The sequence below is a fragment of the Anabrus simplex genome, chromosome 1 (assembly GCF_040414725.1).
Source record: "Anabrus simplex isolate iqAnaSimp1 chromosome 1, ASM4041472v1, whole genome shotgun sequence".
Taxonomy (NCBI): domain Eukaryota; kingdom Metazoa; phylum Arthropoda; class Insecta; order Orthoptera; family Tettigoniidae; genus Anabrus; species Anabrus simplex.
Genome location: NC_090265.1, coordinates 211,272,119 through 211,296,708, shown reverse-complemented (window position 1 = coordinate 211,296,708; position 24,590 = coordinate 211,272,119). Strand labels below are relative to the sequence as shown.

General features: G+C 38.3%; 1 protein-coding gene across 1 annotated transcript in view; it reads left to right on the top strand.

Moving 5' to 3' along the window:
- The window catches only part of LOC136885635 (T-cell immunomodulatory protein), a 328,519-nt gene that overhangs the window by 164,739 nt on the left and 139,190 nt on the right, over positions 1 to 24,590 (top strand). Inside the window, exon 6 of the mRNA XM_068230710.1 lies at positions 1,569 to 1,775. Coding sequence (XP_068086811.1) covers positions 1,569 to 1,775 — 207 coding nt within the window. The remainder of the gene's footprint in view (positions 1 to 1,568; positions 1,776 to 24,590) is intronic.

Genomic DNA, 24,590 nt, shown 5'->3' with positions numbered 1-24,590 from the left:
TTCCCTAACCACATTCTTCTTATAATATTACGTTTTTACATTCTAAATAAACAATATTACATGATTTTCATGACTTTAACATTACAAATTATTTTACGAAATTTCTTAACCTAAAATTTGGGGATCGTACTTTCGTACGGTTACAGATGAACTGATAAAAAAGACGGTAGGTTGAGCAGAAGTACATGATGAGAATGAAAGAGGACAGAGTTCCAAAGTGAATATTTATGGAGAAAATAATAGGAGGAAGACAACGGGGAAGACCCAGAAAGAGATGGAAGGATACAGTGAAGGAGAGTATTGAGAAAAGTAAAAGTAGAAGAAATATTGGAGGAAGAAAGGGAGTGGTGGATAGAAAACTGTGGAGATCCTTGATTCACAACCCAACCCAGAAGACTGGAAATGGGAAATAATAATAATAATAATAATAATAATAATAATAATAATAATAATAATAATAATAATAATAATAATAATAATCTCTTCATATGGTTATGAGGGTATATAGGGGTTGTAGCAAGGATGTGAAGGAGAGGGCATAAGCCTATATATCATTGGTAAAACCCTGTTTGAGTATAGTTCCAGTGTAGGGCCCTCACCAGGTTTACTTGATTCGAGAACTGGAGTAGTGTTACAGAAATGTTGGAAACCTTGGGCTGGGAAGACTTGGAGTAAGGTGACGAGGTGTTTGACTTACTTAGCTTTCAGCTGAAAGATGGCGTGATATGACAGTAGTAGACAAGTAAGCTTGAATGAAGTTTTTAAAAGTAGGAAAGATCATATTATAAAGTTGGAACTCAGGAGGACAAATTGTGGAATATATTCATTTATAAGAACAGGAATTAGGGATTTGAGTAATTTACCAAAGGAGATGTTTGATAAATTTCAAAGTTCTTTGAAATATGTAAAAAAAAAGACTAGGTAAACAACTAATAGGAAATCTGTCACTTGGACAACAACCCCAAATACATGTCAGCAATGATTGATTGATTGATTGATTGATTGATTGATTTCATTATTTATTTATTTATTTTTTATTTATTTATTTATTTTTGTATGTATGTATTTGTCCGTTCGTTCGTTCGTTCGTTCGTTCGTTCGTTCGTTCGTTCGTTCGTTTGTTTGTTCGTTCGTTCGTTTCACTGGCATTTGAATTACAGAATGGTAAATGTCATCATGCTCAGTTATTTCTCAGTTCTCTACTATTGTAAAGGGACAACATTTTTAAGTTGTGTTTTTAAGATTATATATAAGGGTTATTTCACTATTCAGTATAAAATGAGACTATGAGAGGACTTTTTTACAGAATGTGTTCTGTCAGTATGAGAGGCTCTATGTAATTGGTTGATTTTAAGTGATTCTTTTCCTTAGACAACATTATTCATGATTTTAAATTTATATGTCTATAAAGTTGTTGTACAAAGGAATTAATGCATGAGGTGGTAGAAATCAACTGATTTGGTGAAATGTTAAATTTTGTTTTTGTGCATGACAACACTGCATATATTAAATGTAAAATGTAATTTCAAAAGTGTTTGGTTAAAGAGCATTTTCTTTCTTTTCTGCAGCAATTACGTGGAGCACACTAACAACTGTCCCAGAAAAGTTCACTTTTTTGGTGCTTGGACAAATGAGTGGACAGGTTGTTATATGGAAGTTGTCATCTCTGAAAGTCAGTATCCTAAACAGTTCTAAGTTGTCTCCAGTATTAGTAGTTGATACTAAACTTCCACGTATTACTGCCTTACACTGGCTTAATTGGAGTGATGATTTTGGTGAGTACCATAGAAATTTTAGAATGAAAGAAAGAGAAAGAAAGTGAGAAAGAAAGAAGTCATAATCGTAACATGTTGTTTTCCATTAATTAGAAAGAAAGATGATCTCCCAAGTCAATAGTCTGTTATTTTGTTATAATTTAAGGTAACTTTCAAACATGTTTATTTCTTATAGGGGTAGCTTTATTACTGATTTATTACAAGCCTTCAGCTCTAACTTTAGTCATGAAAATTAGCTTTTACTTTTCATCAAAATGTTTGAACAAAATCAATGAAAACATTGTCAAGTCATAACGACATTCTTAAATAATAAATTGAAAGGGCAAAGATTAGAACCGGGAGTCGGAGAGGTGTATAAACATACATGAAGGGTAAATACTTTGCAGGTCAGTATCATTATCGAGAGGTACATTAAGGAGATATAAGGACCAATCTAGAAACACAAAGGATGAATCTTCGCACACCTTATTATTCATAAATTGGATCTCCACTTATAAACCTTAGTTGTGGTTGAAGTCTTTTTTCTATCTCTTTTTCATTGTACTGTAATATTTTGAGATGTATGTGTATGTAGAGTCCAGAGCCCAAAGGCTAGTTGTATCCCTAACAGCTATCATAGAAATCCTAGGCACCACTGAAGAGCCATACAAGAGAAATGAAGAATGAGGTACTTTCCTATTGCTTTCCACACTGAATCAGAAGGTGCTGTTACATACCAGTCTGCTACGATTACTGAAATGTACACACTAACTGACTCTGCAAGCAAAACACATTATCTCACTAGAGATGGATCTATGCTTGTATTTAGAGATACTACGCCCTCCCTGCGTCCAGGTTGGGTCACGTAAAAGAAATCCCTACCAGTCTCTTAAGGTTCATAATGTACTTTTTATGTGGGGTCAAGATAACGCGATACACTTAACATTTTATCTATCATTAATCATGATGGACATCTCCATCCGACATATCGTTGAGCTGCAAGAAGACTGATAATTCATCGCCTCGATTCTAATTTACCTTATATTACTATCAAAATGACAAATAACATCTCCTATACATCTTAATTGCTATCGTTTATTAAAGGAATATACAAAAATGTGGGTAAAGAAAAATAAAATTATGAAGTTAAAATCCAGAAATCGATTAATTAACATTTGATATGAATGTTTAAGTTATCGTTAATGATCACTGTTATATTTGTCGCATATTTAAAAGAAAATCACAATTGAAATCAACTATTATCTTACTTTCATATGATATTCGTAAAAGAAACTGATAAAATAAATGCATATCTGCATGGGAAATTAATGGTTAAGTTAAGATATTGCAATTATTTATGTACATTAGTTTTTGTTAATGTCAATATTCTTTTAGTTTTTTCTTAGGACAAGATCTATATATCTTCTTTCGGAGTATCACAACTTAAGCTACTGGAAAACGATAAGTTTCTTATTCAATAGCAAACGTGCTACTATTCATTTGAATTTAAAATATTGAGCAATATTATGTCATATATTAACTTATTTTCCAACATAAATCAGCCATTGAACATAACCTACCATTTAGATTCTTAAGTGTGTCTAAAAATCAGTATGTGACCTCATGCGAATTAATTAAATATGTGGGGAATATCATTCCCAAATATATTATGTGACATCTATTCTTTTATATTCTTTATAGAAAGTAGTAATAACTATCCATGTTAACCTACATATGCTATAATCAGTTTTTAAGAAAATGTGATTTTACAGTAGAAATGATCAAGTTAATGAACAACTTATTTCATAAGGATTTTTTTGATGATCTTATCCTGCCATAATATTTAATGTTGCAATACATCATCGCTATCAAAGGATATGGATTCTCGACCAAAAAAACAGTGTCAATGCATCATAAACATATATGATCCTAGTTTGCGTCAATAATCTCATCTTTCTCTTAAAATATTCCATTACATCTATTATATCATCGTAGTAATATATATTCCTTCAATTCATTCCTCATTACATTCATATAACATCTTCATTTCCCATTTCATATCATATCTCTTCCTATTCGTTCAAATATTCCGCATATATAACTTATTTTGACGCATAAATCATTTTATTTTTGACCATTCGTGTCATTGGATCAGTATCTTCTTAACTAACATCAACATATCTCCTGTCTGCCATCATATCAATGCCTAAAATTATTTTAACTCCTTATGATAACGTATAACCTCCATATATTAAACACATCATTTGGCATTTTATCGAAGATCCTAAAATATTCCTCTCATAATCACTTCACATATGACATGGCATAACATATTGGGATTCTTTGATTTCATTGAAATATCATTAACACAATATTATATCACATTCCCTAACTGGAGTTAGTCTTGCTTCTTAGGAAGACTACCTATTCCCTCATATCGACACAATACATAAATCACTCGTGAAAATCTAACACAATTTATTTATGTCATTCTGAAGACAATAACGATATACCACCTAAAGTTTAACTACAAATGAGCCATACTTCTCTCTACCTAGCAATTAGATACATTTATTTTAAGAAACTTATCTTTTTTCTTCGCTTCCGGAATGATATAATCTTTCGTTCATCCTCCGCAGCTCTGGGTGATGGTCATTCTACTCCGCTGGTCATCGAGATGTCATCTGGGGTCCAGGTTCCTCTCTGCCATGTCAGTTCAGCTCGGTATCATCCGGATAGTCTCCCTCAAGTCTTCTTAGAGAGCCATGGCGATCTTAAATTGCTCAATTGAAAAGATAAAACATATTAATGAAATCAGCGGTAACATATTGACGTTATCAAAGCCTTCTAACATAATTTTACAATGAGATTCAGTTTCAGATTGCTTTGTGTAGATTTAATTGCTATCAGATCTCCAATATGTCTGCTATTATTTTAGTTTTTACGTCGTATAGAATTGTTTTATGAATTATTATGTGTTGGCGCTGCGTTATATCGAATTACTTCCTCTCTGGTCAAGGCCTGGTTCTTGCCATCTTCAATATTGCTGCTAATCAATCCTTGCTATATTTAAATGATATAATGTGTATATTAAATTAATCCTATATTTATGCATTGTTTTGTTGTTATCTAAACGCTAGAAATATTCCTATTCTGGATTTACTTCTTTCTCAATAGCTTTAAGAGATTTAATTAGCTCGTCGATCGTAACGGGTCTGCTTCCTATGATTGCTTCTTCATTTGTATGTTTCTAATAGTGTTGGTTTTAACAATTCAAATTCTTATTTTGTCTTTACCACTGCCATTATGATCTTGAATATTTTGACTTCGCGTTATACTGAACTTCCTTGACATTTTATTGAATTTATGCTTTGTGTTTAACTTCGTTATCGATAATCACGTTCATCCCAACTCGATTGAGTTTTATTTCTGGAACAGTGGAATGGCACAATACCTACCCTTAATTGCATAAGTTAGTGATGAAAATGTTATTTGTTGTGATTGACTTCATCTAGAGTGAAACATAAAACAAACTACAGTACTTATTAAATAAGATTCACTCTTTTACAAACTTTCAGTATTACATCTCTAAACAGCATGACATCTAATGAAAAAAAGTTTTCCTTTGATAATAGCAATCAAGGTTTTTACGGCTGGCATTACAAATCATGTCATTGTTTTCCGGGCTTGTAGGCCGTGGTCCAGGAGCATATGATGGTCCCAACATTTCACTGAAGTCTCTGTTCGGCATTATCAAGGGCTTTGACTGAGTTCGATAGCAGCGAAGCTGACAGTGGAATGGAGTGGTGTTAAAGTTCCACCTCATTATATAGTTCAGGCTACAGTGCGCTGCTTGCCTATTGGTCCGCCGTGTTAGAAAGACAGTCACGGTCGTGGCAGACCAGGTGATCAGTTGCCTGTCTCCGCCAAGGCAGGTAGACATACATCGGGCTCCTTAATGCTTCAATTATTGGAATAGATAATCAGCTTATCTACCTCAAGGAACTTACTTGAGTTTTGGAAGCATTTGGTATCGGGTGGTTTCTGTTGTAATATAGCACAAGCCCTTCCAGACCATTTTCAAGTTTCTCTTCCACTTCCTTTAAACTCCTTCCCTGCACTTCTAGAGCAATGTCATCAGCATAGATGAACTGCACTTATTCCAAGATTGGCTGGTCATTGGTGAGCATATTATACAATGCAGGTGTTAACACACTCCTTGTGGAAGCCCATTTTTTTTGTGTCTGCCTTCTGCTGTTCTTCCCTTGAAGAGTAACAAAGAAACATCTCTTCTGAAGAAAGATCTGAGTAAGGGACATAAGGTGGAAGTACTTAGTTGATAAATCTTCTGCAAGAGCAATCAATGTTCTACACTAGCTGCAGATAAATTGACAAATGCTACTCCAGTTATCATTTTATTCTCAAACCTATCTTTGATGTGCTGTGTTAGATTAAGAAGTAAACTGCAGCAATATTTTCAAGCTCTGAACCCTGATTATTCTTTTGTGATTTTCTCTTCAAGGACTGGGTTGATTCTATTTAGCATCATTCTTTCCAGCAGTTTGAATATGTGACACTGCAATGATATTGGCCTGAAGTTCTTAGGATTGTTACCTTCCTTCCCTGGTTTCAATAGAGCCATAACCTGCGCTTTTCTTCAGATCTTCAGGATTTTTAGGTTTGTGCAGCAGTAGTTTATTAGTTCTAACATTCATTGTAAGGTTTTGGGCCCAAAATTCTTTACCTGTTCAATCCTCAGTCAGTCTAGTCCTGTGGCTTTGTGTGGTTTTAAAGTTTGTGTGGCCTGATTCAGTTCTTCTATTGTACTTGTAAATGGAGTGTGAAGGTAGTTCCTTTCATGCACAGTATCTCTAGTCACTCATGATCTATTCTTTCTTGCAACAGGTTTTCCATTCTGGAGCAACTGACTTGCTACCTGGTTAGCAGTAACTTGAGAGAAGTTACTGAGGGGTCTCCACTCAGGTTCTTCAGAGTGGACCTTGCATGACTGCTATTTTGCTTCATGTCAAGATTCTCCACTAGCTCACACCATCTCTTTATCCTCTCTTCAGATATTGCATTCATTAAGGATCATTGTGATAAAAAAAACCAAACCAAACCCCATGGCACTACAGCCCTTGAAGGGCCTTGGCCTACCAAGCGACCGCTGCTCAGCCCGAAGGCCTGCAGATTACGAGGTGTCGTGTGGTCAGCACGACGAATCCTCTCGGCTGTTATTCTTGGCTTTCTAGACCAGGGCCGCTATTTCACCATCAGATAGCTCCTCAATTCTAATCACGTAGGCTGAATGGACCTCGAAACAGCCCTCAGGTCCAGGTAAAAATCCCTGACCTGGCTGGGAATCGAACCCGGGGCCTCCGGGTGAGAGGCAGACACGCTACCCCTACACCACGGGGCCAGCCATTGTGATAAAACTCCTGATAATAATCTAGAAGTGGTCTATTGTCTGCTGTCAGACCAGGGATATAATTCGTTCTGCATCCCTTGGAATATGTTTTCTAGAGGTTTGCAAAGGAATCATCATTTTTTGATGTAGGAGGAATTTGGTGAAATTCATTACCAAAATCCTTATCTCCGGGCAAGTTGGCCGTGCGGTTAGGGGTGCACAGCTGTGAACTTTAATCCGGGAGACAGTGGGTTCGAGCCCCACTGTCGGCAGCTCTGAAGATGTAGCAATTGAGGCGCTCACGGCCGGCGTTACAAATCATGTCAGCGTTTTCCGGGCTTGTAGGCCATGGTCCAGGAGCAAGTGAATGTCCCGACGTTTCACCAAAGACTGTGTTTGGCATTGTCAAGGGTTCCGACTGACTGCCATCCTCTCTCAACAGCAGGTGTCTACAAGATCCCATGCAGCTGCGGCCAGGTATACATAGGCACTACCAAACGCAGCATCGCCACACGACTGAAGGAGCATAACAGACATAGCCGGCAGGGACAGACAGATAGATCGTCAGTCGCTGAACACTCGCTGCTAACAGGCCATGACATACAGTACAGCAACACCGTACTGTCAACTACTATGTCTTATCACACCCGGCTACAGAGGGGAGCCATTGAAATCCTAAAGCACACCAACAGCTTCAACCATAAGGAGGAATCTGAACAGGTAAACAAAACTTGGTTTCCAGTGTTGAAATCCTGAAGGACACAATAGCCGCGGCGGACCAGAAGAAAAGCAACGGGTGATCAGCTGCCTGTCTCCGCCAAGGCAGGTCAATGTACGCCGGGCTCCCTAATGCTTCAACCATTGACTGAAGAACAGCCAATCAGCGACCGCCCCCTCCACCATGGCGGCCAATAGGTGAGCAGCGTACCGTATCCTGCACTATATAAATAGGTGGAATTCCAATAGCACTTCATTCCACTGAGAGCTTCGCTACTATCTAAGTCAGTCAGAACTCTTGACAATGGCGAACGCAGTCTTCGGTGAAACGTCAGGACATTCACTCGCTCCTGGACCACGGCCTACAAGCCCGGAAAACGCTAACATGATTTGAGCCCTGAAGATGGTTTTCTGTGGTTTCTCATTGTCACACCAGGCAAATGCTGGGGCTGTACCTTAATTAGGGCCACGGCTGATTCCTGCTCACTCCTAGGCCCTTCCTGTCCCATCGTCACCATAAGACCTATCTGTGTCGGTGCGACGTGAAGCTAGTTGTAAAAAAAAAAGAAATCCTTATCAAATTTTCCCAATTGGCTTTTGTGAAATTGAACCTTTTTTTGAAAGGAACATTTTCTGTTTTACTATAGGTTCAGCTTTAGGTCTGTGTTGTGATCAGAGAAAGGGATCGCCGATAATCTTTTTGCACTGGGCAGAGATTATTCCACTAGCAAAGATGTTGTCAGGATTGTAGCCTTTTTGATCAATATTAATATGTTGGTTATAAATTAGTTTTTTGTCTTGTTTAATATGTTATTTCAACTTAATTATTGAGCAGAAGAAGGCCCACTCATGGTTTAAACATGTTCTGTTATTAAATGTCATATGTACTGTATTGAATTGGTGGATCAAGCTTTTGTGATTTCTTTGGAAGAAGTTCTGCTTAAGTATAGTGTAAGTCAATATAGATCATGTCATGAAGTTTATGAAGCCTCTCCCATAGTAACTACTATACGGTTTCTTTGGATCATGAACAAGCTGTAGATCGTGTCTCTCAGCCCATGCTTCAAGTGCAAATCCATTTTCATCAGTGTCGGAATATCCTAGTGATGTGCTCGTGCAGTTGAAATCACCTATCACAAACCTAGCAAAATGATCGTCAAAATTCTGAGGTGCAGTGAATTTAAATTTTGCATCTTGTGGTTTATAGATGGTTTCCACTGAAGTTTTATGTTCCTACAGTAACAGTTTTGGTAAATATAGCATTTCCATGTTCTTCTTCTTCTTCTTCTTTTCTTCATGGGGCCTCTAAATATTAGTTCCTAATTGGCGTCGACCTTAAGATCTTTTGCTACCATGTTTTTTCCTTCATTCCCACCTAGATATACCTGCTCCCTTCACAAAGCTGTAGGTTTTTCTTATTGGTTTTTCTTGGATTGATTTTTTCTCTCTCTTCACCTGATAGTCCTAGAGTGGAGAGTCTGATTCTACCCAGCGCTTCACATTCGAAAAGATGTGTTCAGCTGATTCCTATGCTTCATTGCATTTCCTACTATAACCTTCCAATGAATGTTGGACTGGAGTCGGTGAAGACATTGGAAGCTTATGGTGAAAATAAAAATCAATGAAATCATATGTTCGATCACTGTTCGTCCAAGTGTACCAGAAACCAAAATAACTTGCTCGATTAAGTGAACAACAGGGAACGGATTGAAGGAATCGGAAAAAATGATAAGCTCTGAATCCCGTGGTATCCCGTTAAGTTACGATGGATAATAAAATGTCGCGGCATGTAATACAGAATTAAGTAAATATCACAGTTTCCTCAAGTAAAAGTTTAATAAATGTAAATACATGGTGAATATATCAATGATAGAAATATGTTGGAGGCCATGGAATGACTTGAATTAAATGGGCTAAGTTCAATCTGTATATGATGGCCATACCTTGCCTATCTAGTCCGATATGATTTGATAATCGAAATTGGTGATGAAATTGTCGATTGATAACCAAGATATTATATAACAGATTATTGAATGAATTCCTTTGCCGACGTAAATGATTATGCAAGAGTACTCCGTATCAAGAAGTCAGATTTTTAATTGTCAGAAACCTATGGAAGCTAGGAATATGGAGAAGTCTTTTAAAAGAAAACCGCCCGCTATTATTGTAACCTGGTAGTAGATTCTGTATGAAAAGGGAAGAGAAGTTTGTAATTCTGCTGGAATTTTAGAGGGTATCAGAAGCGTTGCACATATATCGGAAAGATTGCAATTATAAAATTGTCAATTGCTAATTGTAATAAGAATAACTTTTGTAAAAGAACAAAACCGGATGCATCCAGTTCTCTTGAATAATAAGGCAAGTGTTGTACAAAAATATTGTAGATGATGTCAATGCATGTAACCCTATTCTAATAGTGTATTTCGAGTTCCAGGTATCATGAGACCAGGGAATATTCGAGATGACTATGAAATGATTATGAATCCCAGCATGTCATCTTAAAACTATTATGGTCTCAAAGGACCGGACAAGAACTGGGATGGACACCAGTGGTTAAAGTCTCAATACTGGAAGATGAGAGGTGTCTTCATCACGAAGCCAATGAATGATAAGTACTCTAAGTCAATGTTTCATTATCCCACTATGTAGCTGCTTTTGAGTAGAGTAGTATGTTGTTTTAAGTGTCAGAATTGTGACATGCTAAATTACACAACTTGAAGGCAACCGTTTTATTCATCAATCATTGCCTTACTATGGATAGGAATATTGTAAGTTATAACGTGGATGATCCTGAATTATGATATATCATACGCTATGTCGTGTGAATCTAGTGGTCGCAGGCAAATGCTTTGCAGATAGATTTAGGCTTGGATTATACCCATGTTAATATAGTGTCATTATGAAGAAATTTCAGTTTAATTCATGGTTTCGAATATATGTTAGAAGGAGTTGGTAATAACAGGTGCGTGATTTAGAGTCCTCTACGATCATATTCTTATGTTAAACGTAGTGTTCGTGAATGAAATTGCGATGTTGTTCCGATGATATGGTGTTAATAATGATGTTAAGATGTACAGTCTTCGTAGTGTGTTGTGCCTGAGTATATTCTTTAATGAAATGAGAATTTGCGAGCATGACTTGCGAGTAATATGATGAAGGGTTTAATGTGATAGGGTCATCGAAATATGTAAATGATTATTATTATATGGATCGTCGTGAATGTGTCATTGGGATTTTGCATTTTATAGTATGATGCGATGTGGAGGTCCTGATAAGATTTATTGTAGTGGATATTGAATTAGTCGTGCGTATGGACTTGATTTTACTGATATGAATGGTAATCACTTAGGCACAGGGCTATTGTCGCAATGATATTTCAAGGCATTTCGAGGACACTGGTAGTATGATCATCTAAAATGTACTAATTAAATACAGTGTAGGTGATTGCGCACAATATTGGAATGACACAAGATCTTCACGAATTAATGATGCTTTATAGTTGAGAACCATGTCACAAAATGGAATTCATTTATATATATGTGAGTAGATTAATTTTTCTTGCTAGCTAGATTTCTTCCTATAAACTATTGAGTTGCCGTTTAGAGCTGACGTAGTTTTTACAGGTCGATTTCACGGAGGTCACCAGAGCTGCACAGTCATCGTAGTTGTTGAAACCATTGTAGTTGATGATGATCATGTTTTCAAATGCCCATTATTTAGGTGCAGATGTCGATGAAGCTCAGAAGAAATCAATTTCATTTCCTATTTGTTCTATGTTATAATTTGAAGAATTATGATGTTGTCTTATATTATACGATCATTTTCTTGACCTAAACGATAATGATGAGCAGAGGTTACCGGTGCGTTCAAGTTGTTAGATAGATTTTTGACAAAATAAGCGATGATTTAAACATAAATAATGGGATGTTGAGACATTTATTTGAGTCAGTGAATAGGTGTGCCAAGCCAACAAGAGTCAATGATTTTTAACCATCAGTTTGAAGATGAATGTGATGAATGATGGACTCATTTCAAATTTTAAGCCTTCAGCATTGTGATATTGATTTTCCTTTGATTTTTCTGATTAAATTGATGTTATCATTGATGTTATGAAAGAAATATTGACAAGAGTCGGAAGTTAAGGGTGTTTTTTTTTTTTTTAAATTAATGTAACGTTCAATCACTTCTAACATCCATTTGTGTTGTTTTCATTTTACTTAGTATTGTAGTTGTTATTTTAAATGTTTTTCTGGTCATTAAACGGAAAATCCAGAAAGTTATATTTTTGGTGTTCTCATTTTATAGTACAAGGAACGTCATGATGATAGCCTAGATTAGGACATTAATCAGCAATCGTCTTCTCACGTCATTCGAATCAACTTAAATCCAACCATACGATCCTGTGACCCAACTCAATGAACTTTCACGTCCCTTGAGTGGAACCTCTTGTATCTCTGCGTGACACCGGCCGAGGCGTAACTTTAACATCAAGAACCCTGAACTTAGAGATGCGTGAAAGGTCACACTACATATATTGTCTCTTATTACTCCAATTCTGTGGAGGTGTTTCTTCAGATGGCAGTGTCCTGTCAACAGTCCTACTACCCGTCTTATGTTTTCTCTGCAGAGTTTCAGCAGTTCTTTAGTATGCTTCTTGTTTGGTCCTTTTATCAGTTTCTTTGCAAGCCTTCAGAATTTCCATGTTTATCAGAAAGTCTTTCAATAATCAGTTTCATGCCTGTAATCTTTGTTCACGGTTTTGTTGGACCTCTGTATGTTTTCTGAAGCATCAAAACATTACAGGTTGTGTGCTTACACATTTCTTCCAATAACATATCCTTATATCGAGATAAACCCTCGACGTTCATTGCTGTTGTTATGAGTTGTGGCCTTGAAAAAAGCTTTTTACAAGGCAATCTGCCTTTGCTCATGCTCTTGGATCCAGTGGTGAAAGAATTAACTGATACCGTATCGGTGACCAGAGAATAAGCTTGACAGCTTGAAACATGTGGATGGAAATGATGACAACCACTTTGTCTTGCTATGAGATAGCAGCTCCTTGTATTCATTGTCTACAAATTCACAGTACTCTTTTAACTGCTCCATTTCAACTGTGTAGATATCTAAGTTCTGGTATATCTTGAAAATGATGCTCTAAACATCATTATCCACAGTGTCTGCTGCTTGCTGAAAACAGTTATTCAAAATGTGTGCTGGACATCCTACATCTATTAAAGTTTTGTTATGTAACTCTTCCTTCGACTTTACAAATACATTTCTTCCTTCAGAATCCTGTCCTATCCTTCCAAACATTGTATTGCAATTGTCATCTATAAATGCTATGCATTTCTTTAGTAGTCCTTCACTTTCAACAGTTTCATATGATGATGATGATGATGATGATGATGATGTATCTGCAGTCTCATCAGTACTTGCATTTCAATTAATTTCCAGTAACACTTTTCCAGTCAAAATATTGAATAGTTTTTGAGGACAGAGTTACTAAACCACGGTTATGCCCATCAATGGAAACTCCACAATAACTTAGTTCATTTTTCAACATTTTGCAGAATATTTTCCAAAGAATTGGGTGCCAAGACAGAATTTATAATTGTCCCTGTCTTAGTTTTCATACTGGAAAACTTCCTTGCAATTTCGGAATCTGGGAACATCGCCGTCAGAAAGCCTGATGTACATGTTACATTGTAACTATTGTAATCAATCAGTCAATACTGATCTGCATTTAGGGCAGTCACCCAGGTGGTAGATTTCCTATCTGTTGTTTTCCTAGCCTTTTATTGGAAATTTATTGAACATTTCCCTTGGTAAGTCATTCTAATCCCTAACTCCCTCTCCTATAAATGAATATTTGCCCCAATTCGTCCTCTTGAATTCCAACTTTATCTTCATATTGTGATCTTTCCTACTTTTAAAGACGCCACTCAAACTTATTCATCTACTAATGACATTCCATGCCATTTCTCCGCTGACAGCTCGTAACATACCACTTAATGTAGGATGCTAAATGGTTTATTTTGTCACCTATTCAATACATATAAATTTTTACATTTAGGAATTTATTATTAATTCCACTTGAGACATGTTTCGCCCTTCATTGAGGGCATCATCAGTCAAATCACCTCCTCAAGGCAAAAATCAGGTACCTGATTAGTATTTAACATGCACACATTAATATACATTACAATGGGAAAATTAAGTACGAGAAACACTTGCACAATGGTGATAGTTGACAATATAAGTTTATAGACTAAGTAGTTGGCACCAATGCGTAAAATTACTGGGTAATTTTAGCAGAGCTAGCAGTAGTGCTCCGAAGAATAATTGACACACTCATAGGAAATTATAACGTTTTTACAAATTATTTACATTATAACAGTCAGGGGAGAAAGGGTATAGTGCTCGGCGTCAATGTTTGTAACAAAAATTACTGTCAATGATTGGTAACTATACAGTAAATTTACATTATCAAATTGAATAGTTGAGAATTTACAGTTTATATACATATTTACAGAGAGCCGCTTGGTGAGCAAGGATATAACAATGTCTAGCACCAAGTGCGTCCCGTTGTTTTAATTGTTGGAAGACGATTGCAGCATTGACATATCAGAAATATGCAGAGTGGTTTAATCTTATTTTATAATCACAGGGGGCAGGGAAAATATTCCATAGCCAAATGAGGTTCTATAGGCATCAAACTGAAAGTTATCTGGTTGAAGTCCTGGGTTCGGTACGGTGAACTTTGTCAGCGTGGACGGAGACTCATTGGGTGTCACTGAGTAAAAGGTGCATTTGAATGGCAACAATGATGGCAGTATTTGTAGGTAATTGTATTATTGGGAATATGTTGCGGGTTGAATCTTTCACTTTTACTTTAGTTAACTCCTTGTAGCTTGGAATGTCATGTGAAAACATCGGTGTGAGATGTCAGTGAGACTTAAAATGATATTATTACGTAAATGAAAGTATGAAGGACCTCGGGACGAAGTTACTGTTTTTGTTGCTGGTCTGGTGAAATAGAAAGGAGTTGCTTATGCTATGAACTGCAGTGGAGAGATTAGAATGTATAACTACAGAGTCAGAGCATTGTAGCTGGGATGAGGCATCTTCTGTCTGCAAAGAGGAGCCGTAATGGCACGCCATGTTCGTGCCGGTGTGCGCTGGATTCTAGCGTGTTGTTGGAAGTTCAAATCAAAATCTCTTTATTTGCAGATGAGGTGTCTACCTCGGTGGCAAATGGTACACTAAAATACATTATTGTCAAGCACATTTTGCAGTTGCTTACAATCTTGTAACTTATTTATTACTCTGTACAGAATAACATCATCTGCAAAAAGCCTTACCTCTGATTCCACTTCTTTACTCATATCATTTATATATATAAGAAAACATAAAGGTCCAATAATACTGCCCTGAGGAATTCCCCTCTTAATTATTACAGGGTCAGATAAAGCTTCGCCTACTCTAATTCTCTGAGATCTTTCTAGAAATATAGCAACCCATTCAGTCACTATTTTGTCTAGTCCAGTTGCACTCATTTTTGCCAGTAGTCTCCCATGATCCACCCTATCAAATACTTTAGACAGGTCAATCGCAATACAGTCCATTTGACCTCCTGAATCCAAGATATCTGCTGTATCTTGCTGGAATCCTACAAGTTGAGCTTCAGTGGAATAACCTTTCCTAAAACCGATCTGCCTTCTATCGAACCAGTTATTAATTTCACAAACATGTCTAATATAATCAGAAAGAATGCCTTCGCAAAGCTTACATGCAACGCATGTCAAACTTACTGGCCTGTAATTTTCAGCTTTATGTCTATCACACTTTCCTTTATACACAGGGGCTGCTATAGCAACTCTCCATTCATCTGGTATAGCTCCTCCGACCAAACAATAATCAGATAAGTACTTCAGATATGGTACTATATCCCCACCCATTGTCTTTAGTATATCCTCAGAAATCTGATCAATTCCAGCTGCAGTGCTTAACAGTGTGAAAAGTGAAAATTTGGAAGTTCCTTCTACTGCAGTTACACCATCTTCTTATTTACTACCCAGTTTTGCAAATAAGTCTGTTAAATTATACTGAAGAATCTTCTCCTCAAATTTCGTTTTTTGTGTTGTTTCAAGTCCACGTGTGATTGTAGGACGAGTCCTTCTGTATTTGATACAGAGACAAATGTATCTCATTTACATATCATCGGTCTAGTTGTTAAATGTATGTTGGATTTTCTCAGGGAGATAAACCTGTTGAGCTCAAATCAGCATGGCTTTATTCCGGGAAAATACTGCACAACACCTGTAACAAAAGTCATTGGTGACTGGCAGTTCTCTTTCGAGCAGACAAATGTCTCACAAATAGACTGTGTGACTCTGGACTGGAGCAAAGCTTTTGATCAGGTGTCACATCAAAGACATCTGTTAAAACTTAACAACTACGGTATTCAGGGTAAACTGCTGGCATGGCTGAGGTCATTTTTGGTGGGTCAAACACAATGTGTTTTGTACGGAGAAGCCAAATCAGACCAAACCACAATTACTTCTGAAGTAATTCAGGGGAGTGTGATAGGGCCCCTCCTGTACACGATTTGTGCTCTCAACTTACCAGATTGTTTAAATTCGACCATGGCGCAGTATGCCGATGACACAGTTATTTACAGAGCCATGAAAAACAATGATAATATTGTACAATATTCCAATCGTATCTGGATTGTATAGCTCTGTGGTGTAAGGTCATATAAATAGTAAGAAGTGTAAATGTATAAGACTAAACAGAGCTAGACAACCACTCCAGAACCAACCTACTCTATGTGGAATCCAACTACCGACTTCTAACTCTATCAAACTGCTCGATACCGGATGAGTTGGCCGTGCGGTTAGGGGCTGGCATCCAGGAGATAGTGAGTTCGAATCCCACTGTCGGCTGTCCTGAAGATTGTTTTCCGTGGTTTCCCATTTTCACACTAGGCTGTACCTTCATTGAGGCCATGACCGCTTCCTCCAACTCCTAGGCCTTTCCTATCCCATCATCGCCCTAAGACCTGTCTGTGTCAGTGCGATGTAAAGCCACTAGCAAAAAAAAAAACTGCTCGGTATTCACATTATGGACAATCTAAAATGGAATAAGCACGGTCAGGCTGAGTAGCTCAGGCAGTTGAGGCACTGGCCTTCTGACCCCAATTTGGCAGGTTCGATCCTGGTTCAGTCCAGTGGTATTTGAAGGTGCTCAGATACGTCAGCCTCATGTCAGTAGATTTACTGGCACGTAAAAGAACTATTGTGGGACTAAATTCTGGCACCTCGGAGTCTCTGTAAACCGTAAAAGTCATTAGTGGGACATAAAGAAAATAACATTATTATTATTATTATTATTATTATTATTATTATTATTATTATTATTATTATTATTATTATTATTATTCGAACAGCAGGGGACAAAAACTCGCCATCATGGAGATAGAAGATAGCGAGGCACGAAAGCTGTTAGACATAGGCAAAATTAAACTAGGCTGGCTATACTGCAGAGTAAGACGGTGGGCCGTAGTTCCTCGGTGCTTTAGATGTCTGTCATATGGGCATCAAGCACGAAACTGTCAAGGATTGGACAGAAGTTAACTCTGCTTTAAGTGCGGAGAAGCTGGTCACAAGGCAGTAGGATGCAAAACGAATCCACGATGCATAATTTGCACAGATATGGGCATTGAAGAGCCAAAATGACATCATGCTCTTGGCTCAGGCAAGTGTATTGTGTTTCGTGAAGCACTAGAAAAGGCCAAAAAGCAGTGGTGAATGGTACAGATCCTTCAAGCCAATATACACAGGAGTCTAACTGCCAATGATCTATTGACGCAGATAATCTATGAGATAGGAGCAGACATCTTGGTTCTCAGCGAACAATATCAAGACAGAGAACAACCAGGCTGGTTTTCAGACAGTCTAGGGACAGCTGCGATATGGGTACCAGACCTTGGAAAATACTCAGTTACAAATCAAGGATGCGGAGATGGGTTCGTCTGGGTCCAAGTTGAGAAGGTAATTTTTGTCAGCTGTTATTTTACCCCGAACGAGGCTATTTCTGACTTCCAGACAAAACTAGATGGGCTTGAAGATACTCTGCAAGGGATGAACACTAACCTAGTTGTTGCTGGTGATTTTAATGCTCAAGCAGTTGAATGGAACATGCCTCAAACAGATTCTAGAGGGCGGCATACAATGGAGATGGTCGCGAGATTGGGATTAATGGTTATCAACGTTGGTAATGTGACAACCTTTCGGCGACCAGGGTGTCAGGGAACCATACCAGATGTAACCTTTACTTCTGAAGACATTGCGTCTAGGATAACTGAATGGCGAGTAATTGAAGAATATACTGGAAGCGATCATCAGTATATCACTTTTCGTGTACTTCAAGAGACTCCGAATCTAAGGATTACCATGCCCAAGTCAGAAAGATGGAACATAGCCACTATGGACAGAGAAAAATTTCATGAAGTAATACAGAATGGAATGGATTGTATGACGGATACATGTCACGGAGGCAAAAGAAGCATTATTGCTAATAAATGCGTGGAACACACCATGAGACTCCTTCAGCAAGCATGCGACGCATCAATGACCAGAATCAAACAACGGAGAGGCAAGCGTCCAGCATATTGGTGGAATGAAGAAATTGCTGAGTTGAGGAAACAATGCCTGCGACTCAGACGAAGAACACAAAGAGCACGGCATAATGACGCAGCTCTCTCAGTAGAGTATAAGACTATGAAAAAAAGACTGCGAAATACAATTAAAAAGAGTAAAGCCGACAAGTGGTGGGAAATGTCCAAGGAAGTGGATGAAAATCCATGGGGATTAGGGTATAAAATTGTCATGAATAAATTCGGGATGCTACCAAGCCCTATCATGGATCCACGCACCATGGAAGAAATAGTACACACACTATTCCCTGATCATGCAGAGAGGATTGATGATGAGGCCGAGAAAGAACTAGACAACGTACCACCTTTTACAATTGAAGAATTGATAACAGCAATTAATTCCCTTAGAAATAAGAAAGCCCCTGGTCCAGATGGTATTCCAGCAGAAGTACTAAAGGTGGCAGCCGAATTATGTCCTCAACTGCTGTTGAGAATGTATAATCATTGTTTGAAAGCGGGAATTTTTAGCTTTCGTTGGAAGATAGCTAGATTGGTTCTGATCAGGAAAGGGAAAACTGGGGGTTACAGACCTCTATGTATGCTGGACACTGCCGGGAAAGGTTTAGAGAAGCTCCTACAACCGAGAATACTAGCAGCAGTCTGATTAGCTGGCGACCTATCCGACCAACAACATGGATTTCGCAGAGGTCACTCAACGCTAGATGCTGTGAAGGAAGTGGTGAAGACAGCAGAACGAGCTCAAACGGGTAATCATTATTCTAGGAAACTGACGCTTCTTGTGACTCTAGATGTTAAAAATGCCTTCAACTCGGCAAGATGGAGTGATATTTTGGAAGCTCTAGAAGAAACTTTCAAGCTACCAGAATATCTCATGTATATACTGCGAGACTATTTGAAAGACCGTACATTGTTATACGACACGGAAGACGGTCAGAGAAGAAAACGGCTCACAGCTGGTGCAGCGCAAGGCTCAATTCTCGGACCACACCTTTGGAACATCAAGTATGATGATTTATTACGGCTGGAGATGCCAGAAGATGTAAAACTTGTGGGTTATGCTGATGATGTGGCTGCTGTGATAGTAACCCGTAACCTAGAGCTGGCTCAATTTAAATTGAATCAGGTGATGCAACGTGTCAAAGAATGGATGATAAATCACAAGTTAGAACTCGCAGATCACAAAACGGAAATTGTCCTCCTGACGAGGAAAAGGATTAATACTGTTGTACCGATGCAGATCGGACAGATAGCCATCGAAACAACTAGGAGCACAAAATATCTTGGTGTAACGCTTGATACTAAGCTTACATATTGGGACCACATCCAACGGGTAACAGATAAGGCAGCGAAAACCATGACTGCACTGAGCAGACTCATGGGAAATATCAAGGGACCGATATCTAGTAAAAGGCGGCTTCTCATGTCGATTGTTCAATCGATACTGCTATACGGTTCGGAAATTTGGGCTGAATCGTTAAAAATTGTGAAATATCGGAGAAGAATTGCGGCTGTACAACGGAGAGCAGCTTTACGAATTGCTTGCGCATATCGCACAGTATCAGAACCCGCGATTCTAGTAGTAGCAGCAGTAGCTCCCATTGACTTGTTGGCCTTCGAAAGACAAGAAATTTGGCTCACACAAGAAGAGCTAGGAAGGAAAAGGGCAAATGCTTTGGCTCATAGTCGCAGAATGCAACGATGGCAAACAAGATGGGAAGATGATTCTAGAGGGAAATGGACGAAAAGACTGATACCTTCTCTGGGCGTATGGGTTGCCCGAAATCATGGTGAAGTGAACTACTATCTCACACAGTTCTTGACAGGTCATGGATACTTCCGAAAATTTCTTCATAGGCTAGGGCTAGCAACTAGTCCGGTGTGCATATACTGCGGCGATATCGATGACATATCACATACTTTCTTTGTGTGTGTTCATTGGCTGCCACAAAGAAGAAGCTTAGAAGTTATGCACGGAGAATTGACGCCAGAAGGGATCGTGTCAGTAATGCTACGAAGTCGAGAATCTTGGGACCAGGTGGCAGTCTACGTAGAAAATATTCTGCGTCAGAAGAAGAAGGACCTGGACGATTACGACAGATAGTAAAGCAGAAGAAGGAAGATGAAGCGCAAGATGCATTAAGCACGACATCCGCCCTGAAGTAATGCGAGAGCGGTTTCCGGGGCGGAGATAAACGTCATGGGAAAAGGGAGTGTGTGGTTTTTAGTACGTAAGAATCTCCACACACTTGTTGAGTGCGGACCCTCACAAGCGTCTTATGAAAGATTTTCCACACTCCCTCGCAAACAAAAAAAATTATTATTATTATTATTATTATTATTATTATTATTATTATTATTATTATTATTATTATTATTATTATTATTATTATTATTATTTCTGACTTCCAGACAAAACTAGATGGGCTTGAAGATACTCTGCAAGGAATAAACACTAACCTAGTTGTTGCTGGTAATTTTAATGCTCAAGCAGTTGAATGGAATATGCCTCAAACAGATTCAAGAGGGCGGTGTACAATGGAGATGGCCACCAGATTGGGATTAATGGTTATCAACGTTGGTAATGTGACAATCTTCTGGCGACCAGGATGTCAGGGAAATATATCAGATGTAACTTTTGCTTCTGAAGACAATGCGTCTAGGTTAAGTGAATGGCGAGTAATTGAAGAATATACTGGAAGCGATCATCAGTATATAACTTTTCGTGTACTTCAAGAGATTCCGCATCTAAGGATTACCACGTGAAAGTCAGCAAGATGGAACATAGCTACTATGGATAGAGAAAAATTTCGTGAAGTAATACAGAATGGAATGGACTGTATGACGGATACATGTCATGGAGGCAAAAAAAGCATAATTGCTAATAAATGCGTGGAACACACCATGAGACTCCTTCAGCAAGCATGTGACACATCAGTGACCAGAACCAAACAACGGATAGGCATGCGTCCAGCATATTGGTGGAATGAAGAAATTGCTGAGCTGAGGAAAGAATGCCTGCGACTCAGACGAAGGACACAAAGAGCACGACATAATGATGAAGCTCTCTCAGTAGAGTATAAGACTATGAAGAAAAGACTGTGAAATACAGTTAAAAAGAGTAAAGCCGACAAGTGGTGGGAAATGTCTAAGGAAGTGGATGAAAATCCATGGGCATTAGGGTATAAAATTGTTATGAAGAAATTCGGGATGCCACCAAGCCCTGTCATGGATCCATGCACCATGGAAAAAATAGTACACACACACTATTCTCTGATCATACAGAGAGGATTGATGATGAGGCCAAGAAAGAACTAGATAATGTACCACCTTTTACAACTGAAGAATTGATAACAGCAATTAATTCCCTTAGAAATAAGAAAGCTCCTGGACCAAATGGTATTCCAGCAGAAGTACTAAAGGTGGCAGTCGAATTATGTCCTCAGCTGCTGTTGAGAATGTATAATCATTGTTTGAAAGCGGGAATTTTTAGCTTTCGTTGGAAGATAGCAGGATTGGTTCGGATCAGTAAAGGGAAAACTGGGGGTTTACAGACCTCTATGTATGCTGGACACTGCCGGGAAAGGTTTAGAGAAGCTGCTACAGCCGAGAATACTAGCAGCATTCCGATTAGCTGGCGACCTATCTGATCAACAACATGGATTTCACAGAGGTCACTCAACGCTAGATGCTGTGAAGGAAGTGATGAAGACAGCAGAACGAGCTCAAATGGGTAATCATTACTCTAGAAAGCTGACGCTTCTTGTGACTCTAGATGTTAAAAATGCTTTCAACTCGGCAAGATGGAGTGATATTTTGGAAGCTCTAGAAGAAACTTTCAAGCTATCAGAATATCTCATGTATATACTGCGAGACTATTTGAAAGACCGTACATTGTTATACGACACGGAAGATGGTCAGAGAAGAAAACAGCTCACAGCTGGTGCAGCGCAAGGCTCAATTCTTGGACCACACCTTTGGAATATCATGTATGATGGTTTGTTACGGCTGGAGATGCCAGAAGATGTAAAACTTGTGGGTAATGTTGATGATGTGGCTGCTGTGATAGTAACCCGTAACCTAGAGCTGGCTCAATTTAAATTGAATCACATGATGCGACGTGTTAAAGAATGGATGATAAATCACAAGTTAGAACTCGCAGATCATAAAACAGAAATTCTCCTCCTGACGAGGAAAAGGATTAATACTGTTGTACCGATGCAGATCGGACAGATAGTCATCGAAACAACTAGGAGCACAAAATATCTTGGTGTAACGCTTGATACTAAGCTTACATATTGGGACCACATCCAACGGGTAACAGATAAGGCAGCGAAAACCATGACTGCACTGAGTAGACTCATGGGAAATATCAAGGGGCCGAAATCTAGTAAAAGGCAGCTTTTCATGTCGACTGTCCAATCGATAACTGCTATACGGTTCGGAAATATGGGCTGATTACAAGTAACTAATCTCATTTTGTTCCGTATTGAAGATACAATAAGTATACTCTTTCAAGATTAAAATTATTGTGTCCACCTTTTCAATACAAATATATATTTTTAGTGGTTAAATTCTACATGAATGAGACACACCAGTTAGGGACATGTTTTGCCCTAGTTATGGCCATCTTCAGCCTATATTAATCCTAAGGTCAAGAATTAAAACTATAAACATTGGAATTTATCGTAAACTAACTTAATACTAAATACAATTGTCTTATGTTATTTACACAGTTTACAATATGTACAGTATGTACAATAAGTGCATTAACCTTGCCAGAATTTATGAACAATGAATTACATTTTTTACAATGACCAGACCTCCAATTGCAGATTGGATTGATCGCAGCTTGAATTGGGGCGTCTCAATAGTATTGACTAGAATTTATCACTGCGTGAGTTGGGGTTTCTTCAGCTGTTATAGTCGCCTGAGTCATAAGAATTTTTACAACATCGGAATCTTGGATAAAATCGTTAATATTCAATTTATAGTCCACATGTAGTTGGAAATGAAATCCATTCGAACGAAGACAACATTTGGGTCAATGTAATGCATCATCGATATCACCGCAGTATATGCACACCGGGCTAGTTGCTAGCCCTAGTCTATGGAGAAATTTCCGAAAGTATCCATGACCTCTCAAGAACTGTGTGAGATAGTAGTTCAATTCACCATGATTTCGGCCAACCCATACATCCAGAGTAGGTATCAGTCTTTTCGTCCAGAATTGTCTTTTCATCTCGTTTGCCATCATTGCATTCTGCGACTAAGAGCCAAAGCCTGAAAAAAATTACCTTACAAACTTGGACCCAAACAATCCCATCCCCGCATCCTTGATTTATAACTGAATATTTTCCAAGATCTGGTATCCATATTGCAGCTGTCCCTAGATTGTCTGAAAACCAACCTGGTTGACCTCTGTCTTGATATTGTTCACTAAGAATCAAGATGTCTGCTCCTATATCCTAGGTCATCTGCATCAATAGATCATTGGCAGTTAAACTCCTGTGTATATTGGCTTAAAGGATCTCTCCCATTCACCACTGCTTTTTGGCCTTTTCTAGTGCTTCACAAAACAACATACACTTGCCTGAGCCAAGAGCATGATGTCGTTTTGACTCTTCAACGTCCATATCTGTGCAAATTATGCATTGTGGATTCATTTTGCATCCTACTGCCTTGTAACCAGCTTCCCCACACTTAAAGCAGAGTTTACTTCTGTCCACTCCTTTGCAGTTTCGTGCTTGATGCCCATATAACAAACATCTAAAGCACCGAGGAATTATGACCCACCTTCTTACTCTGCAGTATTGCCACCCTAATTTAATTTTGCCTATTTCTAAGAGCTTTTGTGCCTCGCTATCTTCTATCTCCACAATGGTGAGTTTTGCCCCCTGCTGTTCGGATTTGTGATTGAGACCTTCAATTCTTGATTAAGATTTTCTAAGTCTCGTCTTACAGCCTCCTCTATGTTGGTAATAATGGTGGCACTGTCCATATCCCAAATTTCCAATGTAGTTCTAGGCGTCAAAAC